Source organism: Artibeus jamaicensis, unplaced genomic scaffold, assembly GCF_021234435.1.
Source record: "Artibeus jamaicensis isolate MK-2021 breed Jamaican fruit bat unplaced genomic scaffold, CSHL_Jam_final contig_685, whole genome shotgun sequence".
NCBI lineage: Eukaryota > Metazoa > Chordata > Mammalia > Chiroptera > Phyllostomidae > Artibeus > Artibeus jamaicensis.
The window spans coordinates 192,003-210,518 of record NW_026521924.1 but is presented as its reverse complement, the minus strand read 5'-3'; the positions used below and the strand labels follow the sequence as shown (position 1 = coordinate 210,518).

Below are 18,516 nucleotides of genomic sequence, written 5' to 3'. Positions count from 1 at the left end.
ATACAGCTAAACTATTCATTCTGAGAACTTCCCTTCACACACAGAAAAGCTCCACACCAAAAAGTAAAAGGGAGCTCCCGCCAGGTGGTTTAGTTGGTTGGAGCATCATCCCATAATACATCAAAAGGTTGTGGGTTCCATCCCTGGTCAAGGCACATACCTAAGCTATAGGTTCAAATCCTCGGTCGGGGCACATACAGAAGGCAATTGATCAATGTCTGTCTGTCTGTCTCTCTCTCTTCCACCACATCTTGTAATTCTCCCCTTCTCCCTTCCTCCCTCCCTCCCCTCTTCTCTCTCCAAAAGCAATAAGCATGTCCTCAGATGAGGATAAAAAAATAATTTTTAAGTAAAATGGATATGGACATATTTTTAAGTGCAATGAGCAATTCCTATGCAACTGCTGCCCACCATGTAGGAGAAAGAACTGTCAGCTGTATTTCAAGACACAGGACACTCAGTGAGATTTTCATCCTGTCAATACTTTCCTAGGTCGAACCACTCAGGGAATGTCAAGGGCTTCACAGGCCATGCACTCCTAGACAGAAAGCAACTCCAGAGAGACGGAGCACTTTGCATTCAAAGAAAACTGATTTTTTTAATGATACAATTAAGATATCTATTCATAGGTTAGGAAAATGGAAAGAAATGTATCTTTTTTTTATCTCTAACTCCTATCTTACTCAAACACTTTGAAAAGCTATCTGATTTTCTTCTAAGAGTGACCTTTCATTACAAGAGTAAGCCTGTAAGAAGCTAACTCACACTATTCGTCAAGAATGTAACTCTGTACGTATGTCAAACAGACTGTAAGGAAGCTTTACTGTGAAAACACAAAGGACAAGGCTCCTCCCTAAAAGGACCTGAAGTGAGGCTGTTTCAACAATCAACCAAGGCCCCAAGGAATATCATCTCAACCAGACACTAGCATGACACACATGTCACTCTATCACCATAACGCCCACCTCTGTAGAAGGCAATACAAAATAATAGCTCAGCGCCAGCTGGTATGGATCAGTGGATGGAGTGCCAGCCTGCAAACGAAAAGGTCGCTCCTTCGATTCCCAGTCAGGGCACATGCCTGGACTGCCGGGCAGGTCCCCGGTAGGAGGCATGTGAGAGGTAACTACACATCGATGTCTCCTTCTCTCCCTCCTTTCCCTCTTTAAAAATAAATTAATAAAATATTTTTAAAAATAAAATAAATAAAAGCTCAGAAAGGTATTCAAAGTAGTCCTTCCTTCTGTTAAAACACATTTTCAAATCACAACATGCACAAATAAAATTTTAAATATAACTCCAATCATCTAAATTTCCTTCTACTACTGGAGATTATGCTACTAATCCTACTGCATGCTAAATTTCCATCTGTAATTGGTAACTATGAGATAATCATTTCAAATTTAGTGAATAAAATCTTACGCGTGGAGCACATAATAAATGTAAAGGCCAATAAGAGGGTGCTGTAGAAGAGACCAGCTAACTCATTCAAGCTTTACTTAGCACTTATTTACTCAAATCAGTACAGTAAGTGAGATAACCGTCTCATTAAGGTCTAGAAATAGATGCCATTACTACTCAAAGAGAGTATCCATAACCCTCAGAAAAACCCAACCTGACTCCCTTGAGCAAGCAGTGTTTTCAGTCTGGCTATTTCAGCTCGCAGCTCACGGATGAGTTTGACGTTGGCGTCCTCATTAATGGTAGGCTTGTTGATGATATTTTTGGCTCTATTTGCATAGCGAAGAGTACTTAGGGTTTCTCCATAATTGACATCAGCAGGTGAAATGGCTGTGAAGAATGAATTCGAAAAATAATTTATCCAGCACTCCGTGTTTCACTTGACACAAAGCTGGTTTGCAATTTAAAAGTCAGATCAACCCCAGGTCATTGGATATACTCAATATTCATTGCCACAGTAATGAATGTTAAAAATTATCTAAGGTTTATAGGAAAGGTGCTCACTATACTAAATTAAATGTCATTTTGCCTGTCTTAAGTGTAGATTCAGCCATCTAAACAACTCTAAAATAAGATATGAGATATTCATTGTAGTTTAGGGAGCTTTCCCTCTTAAAAATATAGGAGGAAGAGGAATTCAAGGCTATGGTAGTCCCCCTTATACATGAGGTATATGTTCAAGCCCCCCAGTGGATGCCTGAAAGCAGTAATAGTTTCAAACCCCAATCAACTCCTTCAACTCTGCTGGAGACATGGCAGCAGCTTTTTCATAGGTTGACACAGATTCTTCAGTCATTTTTGTAGAGTTTAGTCCAAACCTGTTTGTGTAACTATCCCTTACTTGAAGTAAACAGCTGGTGTCACTCGTTTCAGGGTACATTTTGCTGAAGTCTGTATATAGTCTCAATGTTTTCTGGTGCAACATGTTCCCACTGATTCAAACACATTTGCTGTTCATGTCTTCCAGCCACAACTGTAATTCCTTTTCCATCTTAACTATATACTTATCACACACAATGGCCGTAACTTTTGTAATTTGAGTGCAAAAGCAAAAGTAGCATGGATTTCTTTTTCTTTCTTCACAATTTCATGGACACAAGGAATATCCATTCTTATGAGGTTAGACATTAGCAACCTCAGCATACAGTTCACTTTCTTGTTAAGAACTTTCACCTTTTCACTTAAAAGAAGTACTTTATGAAGTCTACCTGGTATGCCCAAATTACCAGCCTCAGTACACTTGCACTTTGGGGAGTCATTAAGTAAAATGAGGGCTACTTGAACACAGGCACTGTGATACCAGGACAGTTGATGTGATAACCAAGATGGCTACTAAGTGACTAGCAGGCAGGTAGCGTGTGCAGTGTGGAGCTGCGAGATGAAGGCTTGATTCACATCTTCAGTGAGACTGAGTGGGATGGTGTTGGATTTCAGCACGCTATTCAGAATACTGTGCAATTTTAAACTTAGGAATTGTTTATTTCTGGAGTTTTTCCATTTAAGATATTCAGACTAAAGTTGACCACAAGTAACTGAAAACACAGAGAGCAAAACTGTGCATCACGAGGGAGTATTATATTTGTACTTCTCAATATTAAGCAGAAATTAAAAATTTTTTAAAGTTCTGGAAAAATCCAGAGCATGAAAATTTTTGAAACAGTCAGTGTACCAGTTAATTCTTTCCCTCATAAAGCTGTGGTTAATTATGCCCCCACCTCACCACAAACTTTAGAATTTAGGTGGCTCCACAGTTGTGTCCGTGGCACATGCCCCAGGGGGGATCCTCTGCTGAGCTAATATGTAACTGGTGACAGGGGAAGGGAAAAGGAGAGCAGGGGAAGAAAACTAGGGTTAGGAGGGAAACAGTTTTTGGTTTCTCCTTAAATAGTTATCTTCTCTTTGTACATTTTTCGCTACTCTCCTTCTTTCATTTAATTAGTGAAGACATACAAGTATATTACTGTTACTATTTGTTATATTTATTGGGTCTTTTCCCGCTTGGTTCTTATTAAATTCCACATTCATTGGTTTATAATAAAAGGAAAAGTGGGGTTATTTTTACTTTATGTTCCTATAATGATTTTTATGCTATGAGTTAGTGGAGTTAAACGTTTCTATCTCATACTGCAAGCAGAGAAAACCTGAGACTCATTCTACATGAATCCCAGGTTGCATAACCATGAACATGGCAAGATTATGGACATTGTAAGAGGAAAAAAGGGTGATACGATACTGTGGACTACAATAGTAAGTGGTTTTCTATATGATAGAAAAACTTATTTTTTAACATAAAAAGACACTATTTCCTAACCTGGCTGGTGTGGCTCAGTGGAATGAGCACCGGCCTGCAAACCGAAAGGTCGCCAGTTCGATTTCCAGTCAGGGCACACGCCTGGGTTGCAGGCCAGGTCCCTGCTGCAGGCATTTGAGAGACAACCAATCAATGTATCTCTTGAACACTGATGTTTTTTGCCTCTGTTTCTCCCTTTCTTCCCCTCTCTTTAAAAGTAAATAAATAAAACCTTTTTTTAAAAGATGCTATTTCCTAATGAGACTCTTTAAACTTAAATGTTTGCAATTAATTCACATGAAACACTGTGTTGAAGAAAAGAACTTAAAATTCTTACTGGCAATCATGATAGTTTTAGAGTTTCCTCCAAGGCTATCTTTCAACAACCAAGTCAAAACAGAATCCCTGTAAGGCACAAAAACTTGCTTCTTCTTTACAAAAGGGTTTACTGCATCCTGAGATAAATCAGCTGCAGAGAAGAAAAAAAGACAATTATTAAAGTTCTTTTCCTCTAATTTGACTTCAGAAAACCTTGAGGATATAACCTCAGTCTGTAACACAAACATAATTGCTCTGCGCCATTATGGACCACAAAAGACCACAGGACCAAAGAATAAGAGGAGACAGGAGACAAATATAAACCTACCTAAGGCAGAAATGACATTTCCCAGAGTCACGAGGGATTTGTTAATATTGCCCCCTTCCTTCAGTCTCACCCCGGTGGCACCAGTGGCATCGGCACGCTCACTTCCCGCAAGATCCACTAAGTGGATCTTACTCACGGTTTCACATGGCATTTCGGAATCAAATTTTGCCTATAGCAAGACATAAAAGGAAAATTGAACAGATATACACAGTTCTGATATTGTTTATGATACAAATTCTAATTATTTTGCACTCCTCATTATGATCTCTCAGCATGGGATTTTTTTTTTTAATTTGGTTGTTTCATTGGCCTTCTCACTGATTATAAAAATTCCCCAAATTAAACTGAATACATATGTGGTTGTTAAATTTTCTGAAGAACTATTCCATTATTCAAATCATTCAGTGTTTCTCAACAAAGGCTCACTGAGTCTGACTGCAGAACAGAAACCTAGGCACTGAGGGGCCCTCAACAAAGAAAAATATAAGGAAACAAGTAATTAGTTTTGTTTTCATCTAGAATCTTCAGCATTCCAAACACAATGGCTCCCCAAAAGATGATAAATGTAGACAACTATATAAAAGATCATTCAACCACTATTTGATATTACAATGTTCGCAAATTATAAAAAAGTAATCATCTTAAATACTGTATTCCTTGGTTCTGAATTCTACCAAAAATTCTTTCCCAAAGACTTTTAATCTACATTTTACAGTATGAACCAAAATACCAAAAGAAAAGTACCATATTTTGACAGAAATGTAAGTCCCTTAGAAATTAGGGACGGCTATATGCTACTCACATTAATCAGAAAGGAGAAAAACCGGCAGAGTAAATCAAGAGCAAGGTCTGGGAAAAGGTAAAGATGAGGAGAATTTTTATCAACTGACCTTAGAGAATTTTTTTCATTTTTCGTTTTTTTGCTCTCTGATCCCCTTATTAAGAAAATATAACCTTTTTTCTATGTGATGTGCTCAGTGGTTAATATAAGCCAGGACATCCCCAAACTCCTAACATATTATTAAGCCATGAGAGGACCCTACATTTTTGTATTCATCTGTTCCACTAGCCTAGGTATTAAAATATTTACCTTCAATAATTTCCAGACATGCAAAATGCCCTCCACCCCTTGATTAGAATTATTCTTGTATTAGTCTTTAAAAATGTTGGTTGTCCTTTAATATCATTCCAATAATCATAGTCAATAATCACACTCACTGCGGAGTGAGCTCCATGGAGCGATAATACACTGCAACCAATCACTTACCTTGGCCTCCAGCTGTTCTGACTTACAATCCCTTTCTCCCACAGAGCTTGCAACAATGAAAACTTTTGCTTAATTAAGCACAAAGCAAGATTTTTCATGTCCTGAACAGGGCAGAAGCCTGCTAAACATCTCTTAAGAGTACATACACATCAGGGCATTTCAAATTACTGTGATTGTAACCACAACAGAGCACATGTTCAACTCTCATTAACAAGAAAATGACAGTCAGTCACCTTTGCCTGCTGCTGCTCCTGGTTCAGCAATGATGAGTCCTCAGCTGGTGCTAATCAGCAAGTAAAGACCTCAGGGATGGAGCCAGCCATTCCCCAAATCTGCCCTTACCTGAGTGAACTTGATGGTGAAGATGGCATGAGACCTACTACTGACGTCATTCATCCCAGTCGCTGCAGTGGTACGATTGATATTTCCTGCATCCATAAGTTCTTCTACATCACTATAATTCTGTACTAAATGTTTGGACAAATCTGAAAAAAAAAGGGGGGGGGTGAGGAAATCTTCTTAACATATAGTAAATGGAATAAGAAACTTACCTCTATGAGATAATACACGACTGGACAAAGATCTTACATGTTCCTATAGAGGGGTGGTTAATAACTCGCTGGGAGCTGGGCCTCCTGGGGTCAGATCCCAGCTCTGTGGCTTACCAAGTCACATAGCCCACCACACCTCAGTCACTTCATCTAAATAATGCATGCCTAACGTGGGGATAAATGCTAACCATTCTCATCAGTCTCATTAGCTTCAGTCATAGCACACAGAAGGAAAATGTAAACACTGAGCTCAGGCAACACTGCAAAAGCATTTTTTAAATCCTCTTTAAAAACTTTTCATTCATTTTCTTGGGAACATTCACATAGTTCCAAAGTCAAATACTACAAAATGTGTAAAAAGTGTCCCCCTCCCCCTGCCCTACCACCCACTCCTCCTATCCCCCCGTCAGGCAACCCAATGTCACCACGTCCCCCATGCCCTTCTAGAAAGAACATGTACGTATACAAAAATTACATGTTAAAAATCTTTCCCCCTTTCACATAAATGGCGGCATACCAAAAACAGTTTTACATCCTGCTTTTTCCTATGTAATAATGATTTAAGAATACTCTGTACCAGTTAAGGTGATTCCTCATTTATTTTTATAGCTGCAGAGCATTCAACTGTCTGAATACACCATAACCAATTTACCCACTGCCTATTGGGATTATAGAGGTTGTATACATTTTGTTTCCAATTACAAAGAACACTACTATAAATAATATTGTACATAGGTCTTTTCAAATGTGTGTAAATATTTATGCAGAATAAATTCTTAAGAGGTGGAATAGCCTGATGAAGCACTTTTGAAATTTTGAGAGATAATGTAAGAGTTGTTCTCCACAGAGGGCAATTAAGACCCAGCAACAGTATATAATCCTGCCTGTCTCCTAACACTGTCCTGTCAGGCTTACTTACATACGCCGGAGATGGTAACAAATGTAATCTTAAAGAATTTTTATTTTACTTTTCCCTATGAATGAGGCTAAATGTTCTTTCCTCCATTTAAAAATTACCCATATTTCTATTTCTATGAACAGTGTGTTGACATCCTTTGTTCATTTTTCTACTCAGTTGCAGGACCTCTCCTTATGGATTTATAGAAGCTCTTCATATACAGTAAGAAAATTAGTCCTTTGTCTGAAACTTGAATTGAAAACATTTTCCCCGTGTATAGGTTGTCTTTTTACTTTGCTTATGGTTTTTCTGCCAAGTATAAAGTTATTTTTTCCCACTTCAAATTTAACACATTTATTTCATGGTTTCTAGTTGTAAGTCAAATTTCTTAAAGCTTTCCCTTCTCCAAACTTCTGCAAATAAGTAACTTAATAACTCATGTTCCCCTGATGTTTGAATAGCAAATTTATTAGAAACTAAATCCCCATGTGTACCTACATCAGATTCTGGATGTTTTACCCAGTTTGATTATTCTGTCTCTTCATAAACCAGAGTTATAACATGTTTAACATCTGATAAGACAATTAAAGGGAAAACATGAAAGCACAGTTAGGCTAAATCTATTAACAATAATAGCTGTTACAAACCCCATGAAAGAAATACATAATCACACACCTTACTTTGGGTATAAAAGGCAAAAGTTCAATTGGCAATTTAATAAAATGCAGAATGGGACACCTGATAGCTGCAGGTAAAAAGAATAACCATAACAGGAACATCTTTCAACCCACAACCAGTTCTCAGTCTTGCCTCCAAAGAGACACACACAAAAGACCATCACACACAAGCACATTCATGTATATGATTCCTACGAGCCAGCCATTACTTGGCTGCCTTATTCAGAATAAGTGAGGATAGTTTTTTTAATAAAAAGCACCTTAAATCCAGTCTATTTTTAAAATAATTAGCACAGGCCATCCCATTACTCATCTATACTTGTGATTCCACACAACTGATTGTAACATAGCTAACTGAAAACAAATACTAAGAACCACAGCACAGGCTACTCTGCAAATGACCTTCTCAAAAGGTGAGACAACTTAGAATCTCCTTATGGTCATGCATTACCATTAGTGTGAGTAAAAATATACAGCTAAAATGCAACGCCATTTAAAAGGATAGGTTATAAGGTTGCTTATCTTTCCCAAGAACACTGGAAAACAAATTACCAGAGAGTTCTTAAAGTCAGAGGAAATCTATCAGCAAGCCCCAGGAAATGAGTGAATGCACTGTGAAATATAAATTCATTAAATAAATATTGAAGAGGTAAACATAGATTACCTCCTTGCACAACCACTGCAAAAATTACAACTAGACTACAAAACAACTATCAGCCACAATCATCAGAAAATCAAGCTGTATGAAAGTCCAACAACCAAGGAATTTAAAAAGTCACATTCATCCAGACAGATAGAAAGGACGGAGATGTGCAGACACCATATGAGTGATCCCACACCCACATGTGGTGGGTAAAAATCAGGAAAAATAACCTTGGGAATGAGGGATCACAGGCCCACAACAGACCACCCAGCCCAGGGTTCCAGCGTCAAGAAGATAAGTTCCCATTACTTCTGAATGTAAAAACCATTGGTGGGGAGGCAGAAGGAACTGCACAATTCTCTGGTGTCTCCTCCTAAAGGGCCCACAACAAATTTAAGACTTCTGCAGAATCACTCCCTCTGGGATCTTGCACTGGGGCAACAGCTAGAAGAGCACCAGTGACACCCAGTGACACAAAGTGAGTACCAAATGACAGCTCCCTCCCAGACAAAACTGCAGAAGCCAGGCAGCAGCATTTTTCCCTTTCTGAGCCCTTCTCCACTCAGAGCCACAGAGCACTGACACCCTATCTGTAACTCCACTAACATGGTTCACACTGGGTGCCCCACCCTGGTGATTACCCAAGGCTCCACCCGATCCAACTTACCAGCACACTTTTCTATAATAGGCCATACCACTAAGATAGCAGCTCTACCTAATACCTAGAAACAAACAACAGGGAGGCTGCCAAAATGAGGAGACAAAGAAACATGGCCCAAATAAAACAACAGAACAAAACTCCAGAAAAAGAGCTAAACAAAATGGAGATAAGCAATCTATCAGATGCAGACTTCAAAACAGTGGTATCAGGATGCTCAAGGACCTCATTGGGTACTTCAATATCATAAAAAAAGACCTAGGCAGAAATTAAGGTTACACACACTAAGTGAAATAAAGAAAAATTTACAGGGAACCAACAGTGCAGTGGATGAAGCCAAGAATCAAATCAATGATCTCAAACATGAGGAAGAAAAAGACATTGAATCAGAACAGTGAGAAGATAAAAGATTTTAAAGACATAAGGATAGGGTATAGAACCTCTGGGAAAACTTCAAACATACCAACATTCTAATCAAAAGAGTACCAGAAGGAAACAAAAAAGAGCAAGAAATTGGAAATGTATTTAAAAAATAATAATGAAATAAAACTTCCCTCTTTGGTGAAAGATATAGGCATTCAAGTTCAGGAAGCACAGAGTCCCAAACAAGATGGACACAAAGAGGGCCACACCAAGATACATCATAATTAAAATGCTAAAGGTTAAAGATAAAGAGAATCTTAAGCAGAAGGAGAAAAGCAGAGAATTACCTACAAAGGAGTTCCCATGTGACTGACAGCTAATTTCTCAAAATAAACTTTTCAGGCAAGAAGAGACTTGCAAGAAGTATTCAAAATGATGAAAAGCAAGAACCTACAACCTAAATTACTCTATCCAGCAAAGCTATCATTTAGAATGGAAGGGCAGATAAAGTGCTTCCCAGACAAGGTAAAGCTATAGGAGTTCATCATTCACCAAGCCCCTATTATATGAAATGTTAAAGGAACTTATTTAAGAAAAAGAAAATCAAAGCCATGAATATTAGCATGGCAATGAATTCACAACTATCAACAACTGAATCTAAAAAACTAAGTAAACAAGCAGAACTGAAACACAATCATAGATATGGAGATCATTTGGACAATTATCCATTCGGAGAGGGGAGGGGGAGAATGGGGGAAAGGTACCAGGATTAAGAAGTACAAATTGGTAGGTACAAAATAGACAGGGGGATGATAAGAACAGTATAGGAACTGAAGTCGCCAAATAACTTATATGCATGACCCACGGACGTGAAGTAAGCAGAAACTGCTGGAGGGAATGGGGGCTACTGGGTGGAAGGGGCAAAGGAGCAAAACTGGGACAACTGTAGTAGTGTAATCAGTAAAATATACTATTAAAAATATTGTGTAGCAACAGACATCATTTTTACAATAATCAACTGTCAAAAAATTAAAAATTAAAGTCTATTATTCTTTTTTCCCTCAAAACTATTATTTTTGCACAAATTCCCAATATGAATAGGGTTTCAAAATATTCACTCTTACCCTCAACATATGGTCCTTCTTTTGGATGCTCACGGACTCTTAAGTTGAAGGTTTTGGATGACTTCCGCCTAAGTAGATCTCTCACACGTTCATTATAAATTTCTAAGTAGCTAAAAATGTTAAATAAAATTGAAATCACAGAAATTATTTTAGATATTAAAAATAACAACAGCAACATACATTAATAGTTGGTAACTATGCATCAAGTACTTTGCTAAGCACTCTACGTGGAATATTTCATTTAATACTGACAATGACCCAAAAGGTAAGTGCTAAAATTATTCCCATTTTATAGGTTAGGCAATGGAGGATTAGGGTGATTTAAACAATTTGTCAAAGGCCATACAGCTACTAAGAGGTCAAGTAGTCATGAGAACTCTTAATTGCTTTATCTGTCCTCAAAACCCCTGAAGAAGTGGGCTCCCAGAAACATTTCAATTCAAGGAGAAAAAAACACTTCAACTATCCAGATTTATTTAAAAGTCAGATTGATAATGATGCCACCAACATAAAGAAAAATACAAACTTTATTCAGCTAAAAGAAGAAGGTAAGTAAACTGGGTATACACTTAAAAGTCAAATGCTCACTCCATTTCAGCAAAACATCAAAAATTTGTGTTTCTGACCAATCTGGGTTATTTTCACCAGCCTCCCAAGTCCTAATTCAAATTGTACCCAAGAAAGTCATAGAAAACAAGTGTTTTTAAAGCTTTTATGCCCAAATACCATAGTTCAGGAAGGTTCCCCTCAGGAACCCAAAGGCTTTATGCACTTCAGGCACCTAAAAGCGAGTTCCAGCCAAGCTCACACTCACTCCAGCCGTGGACCCTACCTGACTTCAGTTCGAAAAGATGCCTCATCCCATCTGGTGGTTTCATTTATTCGACTAAAGAGCCCTTCACATATCCGAGGTATTAAACCAGAATCACCCTGCAGTGGGAAAGAGGAATGGCAACAGCTGTCACGAAACAAAAGCAACTGGTGGTTAAATAGGTAGTTTGCTTCAGGGGCCTGCAGGCCAATCCCAAGCCCAACACACACTACTTACCACTGCTTCCTACCCTCTCAAATAAGAGGATTGAGCTTTCTAATTTCTACACACTGAAATTGTGGTAATACATGGCTATCAGCTGCTAATCAGTTAAATCTTGGCTTGAAAACATAAGAAAACTTATTCTCTAACTTTCAAACAAGACAGTCTACAGCTATAGAATGAATGCTAAAAATATGATCTAGTCGAATGACCAGAGAAGGTAAAATGGACACAGGACAGAAAAGAAACACCAAGGAAACCTTAGTAAATCCCCAAAATAGCTAATAATTATCTTAAAACTTAGGTGGCAGAACCACATTAAAACATGTAAGCTATCCCTCCTTTGATACATTAATCACTACCTGGCCTTCCTAGACAGGAAGTGCTTTATGTGTTATATTACTTATACAACATGCACACAATCAGTAATTTTCATATTTCCGTCAGCGTTAACAAGCTGATGAACGTCAGAACGACACAACAGAAGAGGCAAAATGTTCTTAGGAAACTGAAACTTCAAAGCCTCAATGTTTGCTTCTAAAGTCTGTCCTCATGTTCACTCAGTCCCACACCCAAAAATTAAAAGAAATACCATCACAGCTTTAACAGTTTTTTTTCTTTATACCATGAAATATGTACCTATTCTTATCAAGAAAAAGTAAGCCTTTCACCATGCATTTTGTTCTTTAAAAAATATTTTTGAAAAACATCACAAATACTACCCAACTGTAAGGTCAGAGCAAACAGCAACAATTTAAGAGTGCTTTAAGCCCTGGCTGGTGTAGCTCAGTGGACTGGGTGTGGGCCTAAGAACCAAACAACTGCCATTCAATTCCCAGTCAGGGCACATGCCTGGGTTGCAGGCCAGTTCCCAGCAGGGGGCGCATGAGAAGCAACTATGCACTGATATTTCTCTCCCTCTCTCCTTCCCTTCCCCTCTAAAGATAAATAAATAAAATCTTAAAAAAAAAAAAGTGCTTTATACATGTGTAACTCAGAAAAAATAGCTCCAGGGTAATTTAACTTTCAGATAAGGCTGTTGTTTTCCCCCAAAAAGGCACAGTAGGAGAGTAGGAAGAGAAACATAATGATAAAAGAAAATGCATCTGTTTGCTCTATAAATTTATTCTTCCTCACTTTTCAGCACTGAGGCCTCTCTCATACAACACCTTTCTACTAATCACATCAAGGAAACACCTGGAGTTAGAAGCCAGTACACGTGCACTGAAATGCTTTCATCTGGAGTAATCAAGCCTCCTTTACTGCACAGGTGCCGCCGAACCCTTAGCGCTGAAGGCACCACTGTGCTCGCCAGCAAGAAGCTTGCAATCTGCCTCTACTATTTCCATCCAGAATGTAACACAAGTACAAGAATCAGTGAACAGGTTTCACCACAACATAAAAAAAAGTGAAACACACAGCACCATCCAGATCTGGAGAAAACAGAGATGAAATAAAGCTCTGGCAAAAAATGCCTAGTTTTTACTCCTCATATTTGGAGGCACATATAACTTAAAGGTCTCTTAATTTATACAGCATAACTACTAAACTCTATGTCCTATGTTTATAGCCATACACAAGCTATACAAACTATAATTCTAACCCTTTTTATGTATTTGTTGAACTTCTGTAGTACATTTCTACCAAAAAGAATTTTTTTACATTTTTTCTTAAGGAAAAATGTTTTGAATAATTTTAAATTGAAGAGAGTTCAGTAATTTTATTCAAACTGTTGTGCTGGCAGAAAAGAAGAATAAATTACTTGAGTGCCCAGCATACATTCTGGATAAGATTATAGAGCCTTTAAAAAGAGAAAATGAACTGAAACTTGCATCCATTATTCAGTCTTATAAACTTAAAACTGTTTCTAATATAAAATCTCTCAAATGAAATTTAGTCCAACCTATTACTGAGTTTTATCTTATTGCAAAAGAATGATCAGATCATGAAAAACAAGTTGGTACAGAAAAGAAGATAACACAGACAATTTTATCAGTTTAAAGAGAGATAATGAAAAATTTTCTTCCCACAGTGTGTAAACAACATACAGAATTTCCCATCATAGTGTATGACTTTCCCGATCCAGTCTGTCCATATGCAAAGACACAAGCATTATAACCTTCAAATGCGGACTTCACAACATCTGTCCCAAGGGTTTTGAAAACCTGAAAGCCAAAAAGAGAAAAAAAGATACAATTACCACAGATTTAAATAAAAGTCCCTTCAGTGTTGACAATATCTTGAATGCTACTTTTATCTCATAAGGATTACACTACTTTAATAAATCACTGCAGGACCATTAACAATAGAGTGTATGTGATTTTTTGTGTGTGTATATATATACACACACATATAATATATATATATTCCCAGGTTTATAAAAAGGAAACTTTTTAAACAAGCAAAAAGCAACTTTTATCCTTTTTCCTACTTACATTAACAAAAATTCCTTAAATATAAAAATGTAAACAATGCAAAGTGACAATTATACACAGAAGCAAAGATGATTTTAAAGCATAATGATTTACGATTTTAGAAATAAACTTATAAAGTTATTCATTCTATCAGAGGTTCTGGAAACTAAATATTCAAAACCCAACAGTCACAGCAGCCAGAAGTTATTGCCCAAACCATGCCAAATCAATGCCATCATTTTTAGAGTCCGGCTATTCACCACAGTAAGTGCCTGAAGTAGATGCAGCAGCATGGCTGGACTCCCCAAAGTCAGAAGCCAGATGCCCTTTCCTACTTGGATATTTGCCCAAGATGGAGAGGATGTGCAGCCAAGCTGTGTGGGGCCTGTGCCCATGTCTGCTGCTCCACATAACTACAATGGGACGCTGAGGTAAAGCACAAATAGTTCCCCCAGACAACACAACTGATGCAAATGAAGCAAATCAAGATGAGGGGTCATCCTAGATACAGCCATCTGGGAAGGGGACCAAACAAAGCTTTCCAAATCCCCACAAGCCTTCGCGTCACCCCTGCCCTCTCAGCCTAGCATTCCAAGGGCACATAAAATCTCTCCCTGCTTTAAAACAAGACACATTGGGACTTCTGGCCAAGATGGAGGCATAGGTAGATATACTTTGCTTCCTCAAACAACCAAAAAAAAGGACACCAACAAATTTAAAAACAAAAAACAACCAGATCTGACAAAAAGTCAAACTGTATGGAAGTCCGACAACCAAGAAGTTAAAAAAGAAACATCCAAATAGACTGGTAGGAGGGGCAGAGACAGGCAGCCAGGGTGGAGAGGACTCACTGCGAGGTGGCGACTGGCTGGTAAGGGAGAGACTGATGGAGCAGGTGGTCCCACATTTGTGTGCAGGTGAACCGGAAGGAACGACTGGGGAGTGAGACAAAACACTCAACCCAGGGTTCCAGTGAGGGGAAATAAAGCCTCAGACCACCAATTGAAAACACCTGTGGGGGTTGAGGGGCCAGCAGGAGAAACTTCCAGTCTCACAGGAGGGTTCTTGGACAGACCCACAGGGTCCTAGAATGTACACAAAATCATCTACCCACGAATCAGCACCAGAAGGGCCCGATTTGCTTGTGGGTAGCAGAGGAAGTAACTGAAAGCTGGCACAGAGCTAAGCGAGTGGCATTGTTCACTCTTGGGCCCCTCCTCTACACATAGCACCACAACGCAGCTTCATGGTTGCTCCACCCTGGCGAATACATAAGGCTTCACCCCTTACTACAACAGGCATGCAGACACACAAAAATGTGGCCCAAATGAAATAACAGATCAAAGCTCCAGAAAAAATACACCTAAGCAACGAAGAGACAGCCAACCTATCAGATGCACAGTTCAAAACACTGGTAATCAGGATGACCACAGAAATGGTCCCAAGACAGAGGAAAAAGTGAAGGCTATGCAAAGAGAAGTAAAGGAAAATACACAGGGAACCAACAGTGAAGGGAAGGAAACCAGGACTCAAATCAACGGTGTGGACCAGAAGGAAAAAATAAACATTCAACCAGAACAAAATGAAGAAACAAGAATTCAAAACAATGAGGAGAGGCTTAGGAACCTCAGGGGAATCTTTAAACATTCCAACATCTGAATTATAGGGGTGCCAGAAGGAGAAAAGGAAGAGCAAGAAATTGAAAACTTATTTGAAAATATAATGAAGAAGAACTCTCCCAAGCTCGCAAAGGAAATAGCCTTTAAGGAAGTACAGGAAGCTCAGAGAGTCCCAAACAAGTTGGATCCAAGGAGAAACACACCAGGACACATTATAATTAAGTTACTCAAGATTAAAGATAAGGAGAGAATCTTAAAAGCAGCAAGAGAGGAAACAGTTACCTACAAAGGAGTTCCCATAAGACTATCAGGTGATTTCTTCAAAGAAACCTTACAGGCAAGAAGGAGCTGGATTTTCTCAGAAAACTAAAAATGGACCTGCCTTTTGACCCGGCAATTCCACTGCTAGGATTATATCCTAAAACCCTAAAACACCAATCTCAAAGAACCTATGCACCACAATATTTCTAGCAGCACAATTTACAATAGCCAAGAGTTGGAAGCAACCTAGGAGCCCGTCAGTAAATGAATGGATCAAAAAACTGTGGTACATATACACAATGGAATTCTATGCAGCAGAGAGAAAGAAGGAGCTACTGCCCTTTGCAACAGCATGGATGGAACTGGAAAGCATTATGCTGAGTGAAATAGGCCAGGAGTTGAAAGACAAATACCATATTATCTCACCTTTAACAGGAAGCTAAACAACAAAATAAACAAGGAAGCAGAAAAAAACAAAGACACTGAAATAGAAAACAAGGGGACAGTGACCAGAGGAGAGAGGGGAGAGAATTTAAGGGGAGAAAGGGGAGGGATTTAGAGGAACAAGTATAAAGTACACAGGGACAATAACTAAGGGGGGTGGAAATGGGAGGGAGGTGGGGAGCACGGGGTGGGGGGGGCTGGGATGGGAGAAATAGACAGAAAACTGTACTTGAAAAACTTATATAAAATGTTAAAGGGAATTACCTAAGAAAAAGAAGTTTAAAAAACATGAACAGTGAAAGGACAGCAAACTTACAGTTATTAACAACCACACCTAAAACAAAAGCAAACTAAAAGGACAGCTAGATCAGGAGTAGAAACATAGAAATGAAGATCTCAAGGAGGGTTAGCAACAGGGGAGTGGGAGAAGAAGGGAGGAGAAGGTACAGAAAATAAGTAGCATAGACGGTAGATAGAAAATAGATGGGGGGCAAGAATAGTGTGGGAAATATAGAATCTAAAGAACTTGAGACACATGGTCATAAACTAAAGGGGGGATAATGGTGGGGATAGGGGCATAGGGTGGAGGGGAATGAAGGGGGGAAATAAAACAACTGTAATGGCATAATCAATAAAAAAGAAAAAAAGAAAAATAATTAAATTAAAAATTTTTTTAATTAAAAAAAATTTTTTTAATAAAGAAGGTATGAAGAAGTAAAAAAAAAAAGAAGGGGCTGGAAAGAAGTATTCCAAGTCATGAAAGGCAAGGACCTATATTCAAGATTACTCTATCTAATATTACTTCCATTTAGAATGGAAGGGCAGATAAAGTGCTCCCCAGATTAGGTCAAGTTAAAGGAGTTCATCATCACCGAGCCCTTATTATATAAAATGTCTTTAAGGACTTATCTAAAGGACTTATCTAAGAAAAAGTAGATCAAAAATACAAACAGCAGTTCTGGCCAAAATGGAAGCATGGGTAGAAACCCTTCACTTCCTCGCACAACCGAAAGGAGGTAACCACCAATCTAAAACCAATAAACAACCAAAACAGCCAGAAAAACAAACTGCATGGAACTCGGACAACCAAAAAATTAAGAAAAAAATCTACCAGAATAACCAGATGGGTAAAGCGGACAGCAGGAGCCCGCTCAGAGAAACCTCGGAGAGGCGACTGGGGGGCGGGGCCGACCGCCAAGCTCAGAGGAGCTGCGTGGGAGCGGCTGACTTAAGGGGAAACCGTACCAGACTAAGAGCCATAGCCCCCCTGACAGATACTCCCAGGCTGACAGGAGAGTCTGTAGGAAAGTGCGCTGGAGATGAACAGGCCAGCTGAATTTTTCCCTCTGCCCGCCCCCACAACAGGAAACATAGCGAAGAGGGTTGCCTTGCCTGGGTGAATACCTAAGGTCTTGCCTTTTACAACTTAGCAGGAGTGCCAAGACAAAGAAATATGGCCCAAATGAAATAACACAGCAAAACCTCAGGACTAACCAATGAGGAGACTGCCGACCTATCTGATGAAGAATTTAAAGTCTTGGTAATCAAAATGCTCACAGAACTGATTGAGAGCTTGGTCGAGAAATGAAAGATACCCAAAATGAAATAAAGCAAAATATCCAGGGAACCAAAGAGCCTGTGCATCTAAAGGCCTAATAGCATGTTTCCTCTTCCCATACCCTCAACATCAACCACAAGGTCCCTATCCTACCTGGAAAGATCCCCTCCTCCCACTAACTCTTATGAAGAAGCAAAAGGTAGGGATCTCAGGGAGACTCAGGGCTCCAGACCACCCATTTTAGGTTCATTTTCACCACTACTCAAGGAAGATGAGGAAAAACTCTTCAATTCTCTCTGATTAAACAAAAGGTAACCATCATTTTAACCATTTCAGTCTAATAGATATGAAGAACAGCCTTCCATAAACTTGCCACAGAAAAAAGAAAGGAGTTTCCCTTATAGTTTTGTCTGGGATAAAACAGAGTCATGGAAAATATATTGGGTTGGACAAATTTGGGTTTTTTCCATATAATGGCTCCAGTAGTCCTTAGTTGTCTTTAACTTCATTCGAAACAATTTTGTTAGATTGTATTCTGACAGTTGTCATATCATCATGCATTAAAAAAAACACCAAAATTGGTGAACTTTTGTGCAGCCATTTTAATAT

At 38.7% G+C, this 18,516-nt stretch overlaps 1 protein-coding gene across 6 annotated transcripts in view; it reads right to left on the bottom strand.

The window, feature by feature from the left end:
* KIF16B (kinesin family member 16B) overlaps nucleotides 1-18,516 on the bottom strand; it is a 317,135-nt gene that overhangs the window by 250,525 nt on the left and 48,094 nt on the right. For all 6 annotated transcript variants that reach the window (XR_008392618.1, XM_053671040.1, XM_053671038.1 and 3 more), the window contains 7 exons: nucleotides 13,660-13,776; nucleotides 11,411-11,508; nucleotides 10,579-10,688; nucleotides 6,007-6,149; nucleotides 4,398-4,566; nucleotides 4,089-4,220; nucleotides 1,616-1,791 (listed from right to left, as the gene is read on the bottom strand). Coding sequence is in view for 5 of the 6 variants with exons in the window: in XM_053671040.1 (XP_053527015.1) it covers nucleotides 1,616-1,791; nucleotides 4,089-4,220; nucleotides 4,398-4,566; nucleotides 6,007-6,149; nucleotides 10,579-10,688; nucleotides 11,411-11,508; nucleotides 13,660-13,776 (945 nt within the window). In the remaining variant the exon portion in view is untranslated. The remainder of the gene's footprint in view (nucleotides 1-1,615; nucleotides 1,792-4,088; nucleotides 4,221-4,397; nucleotides 4,567-6,006; nucleotides 6,150-10,578; nucleotides 10,689-11,410; nucleotides 11,509-13,659; nucleotides 13,777-18,516) is intronic.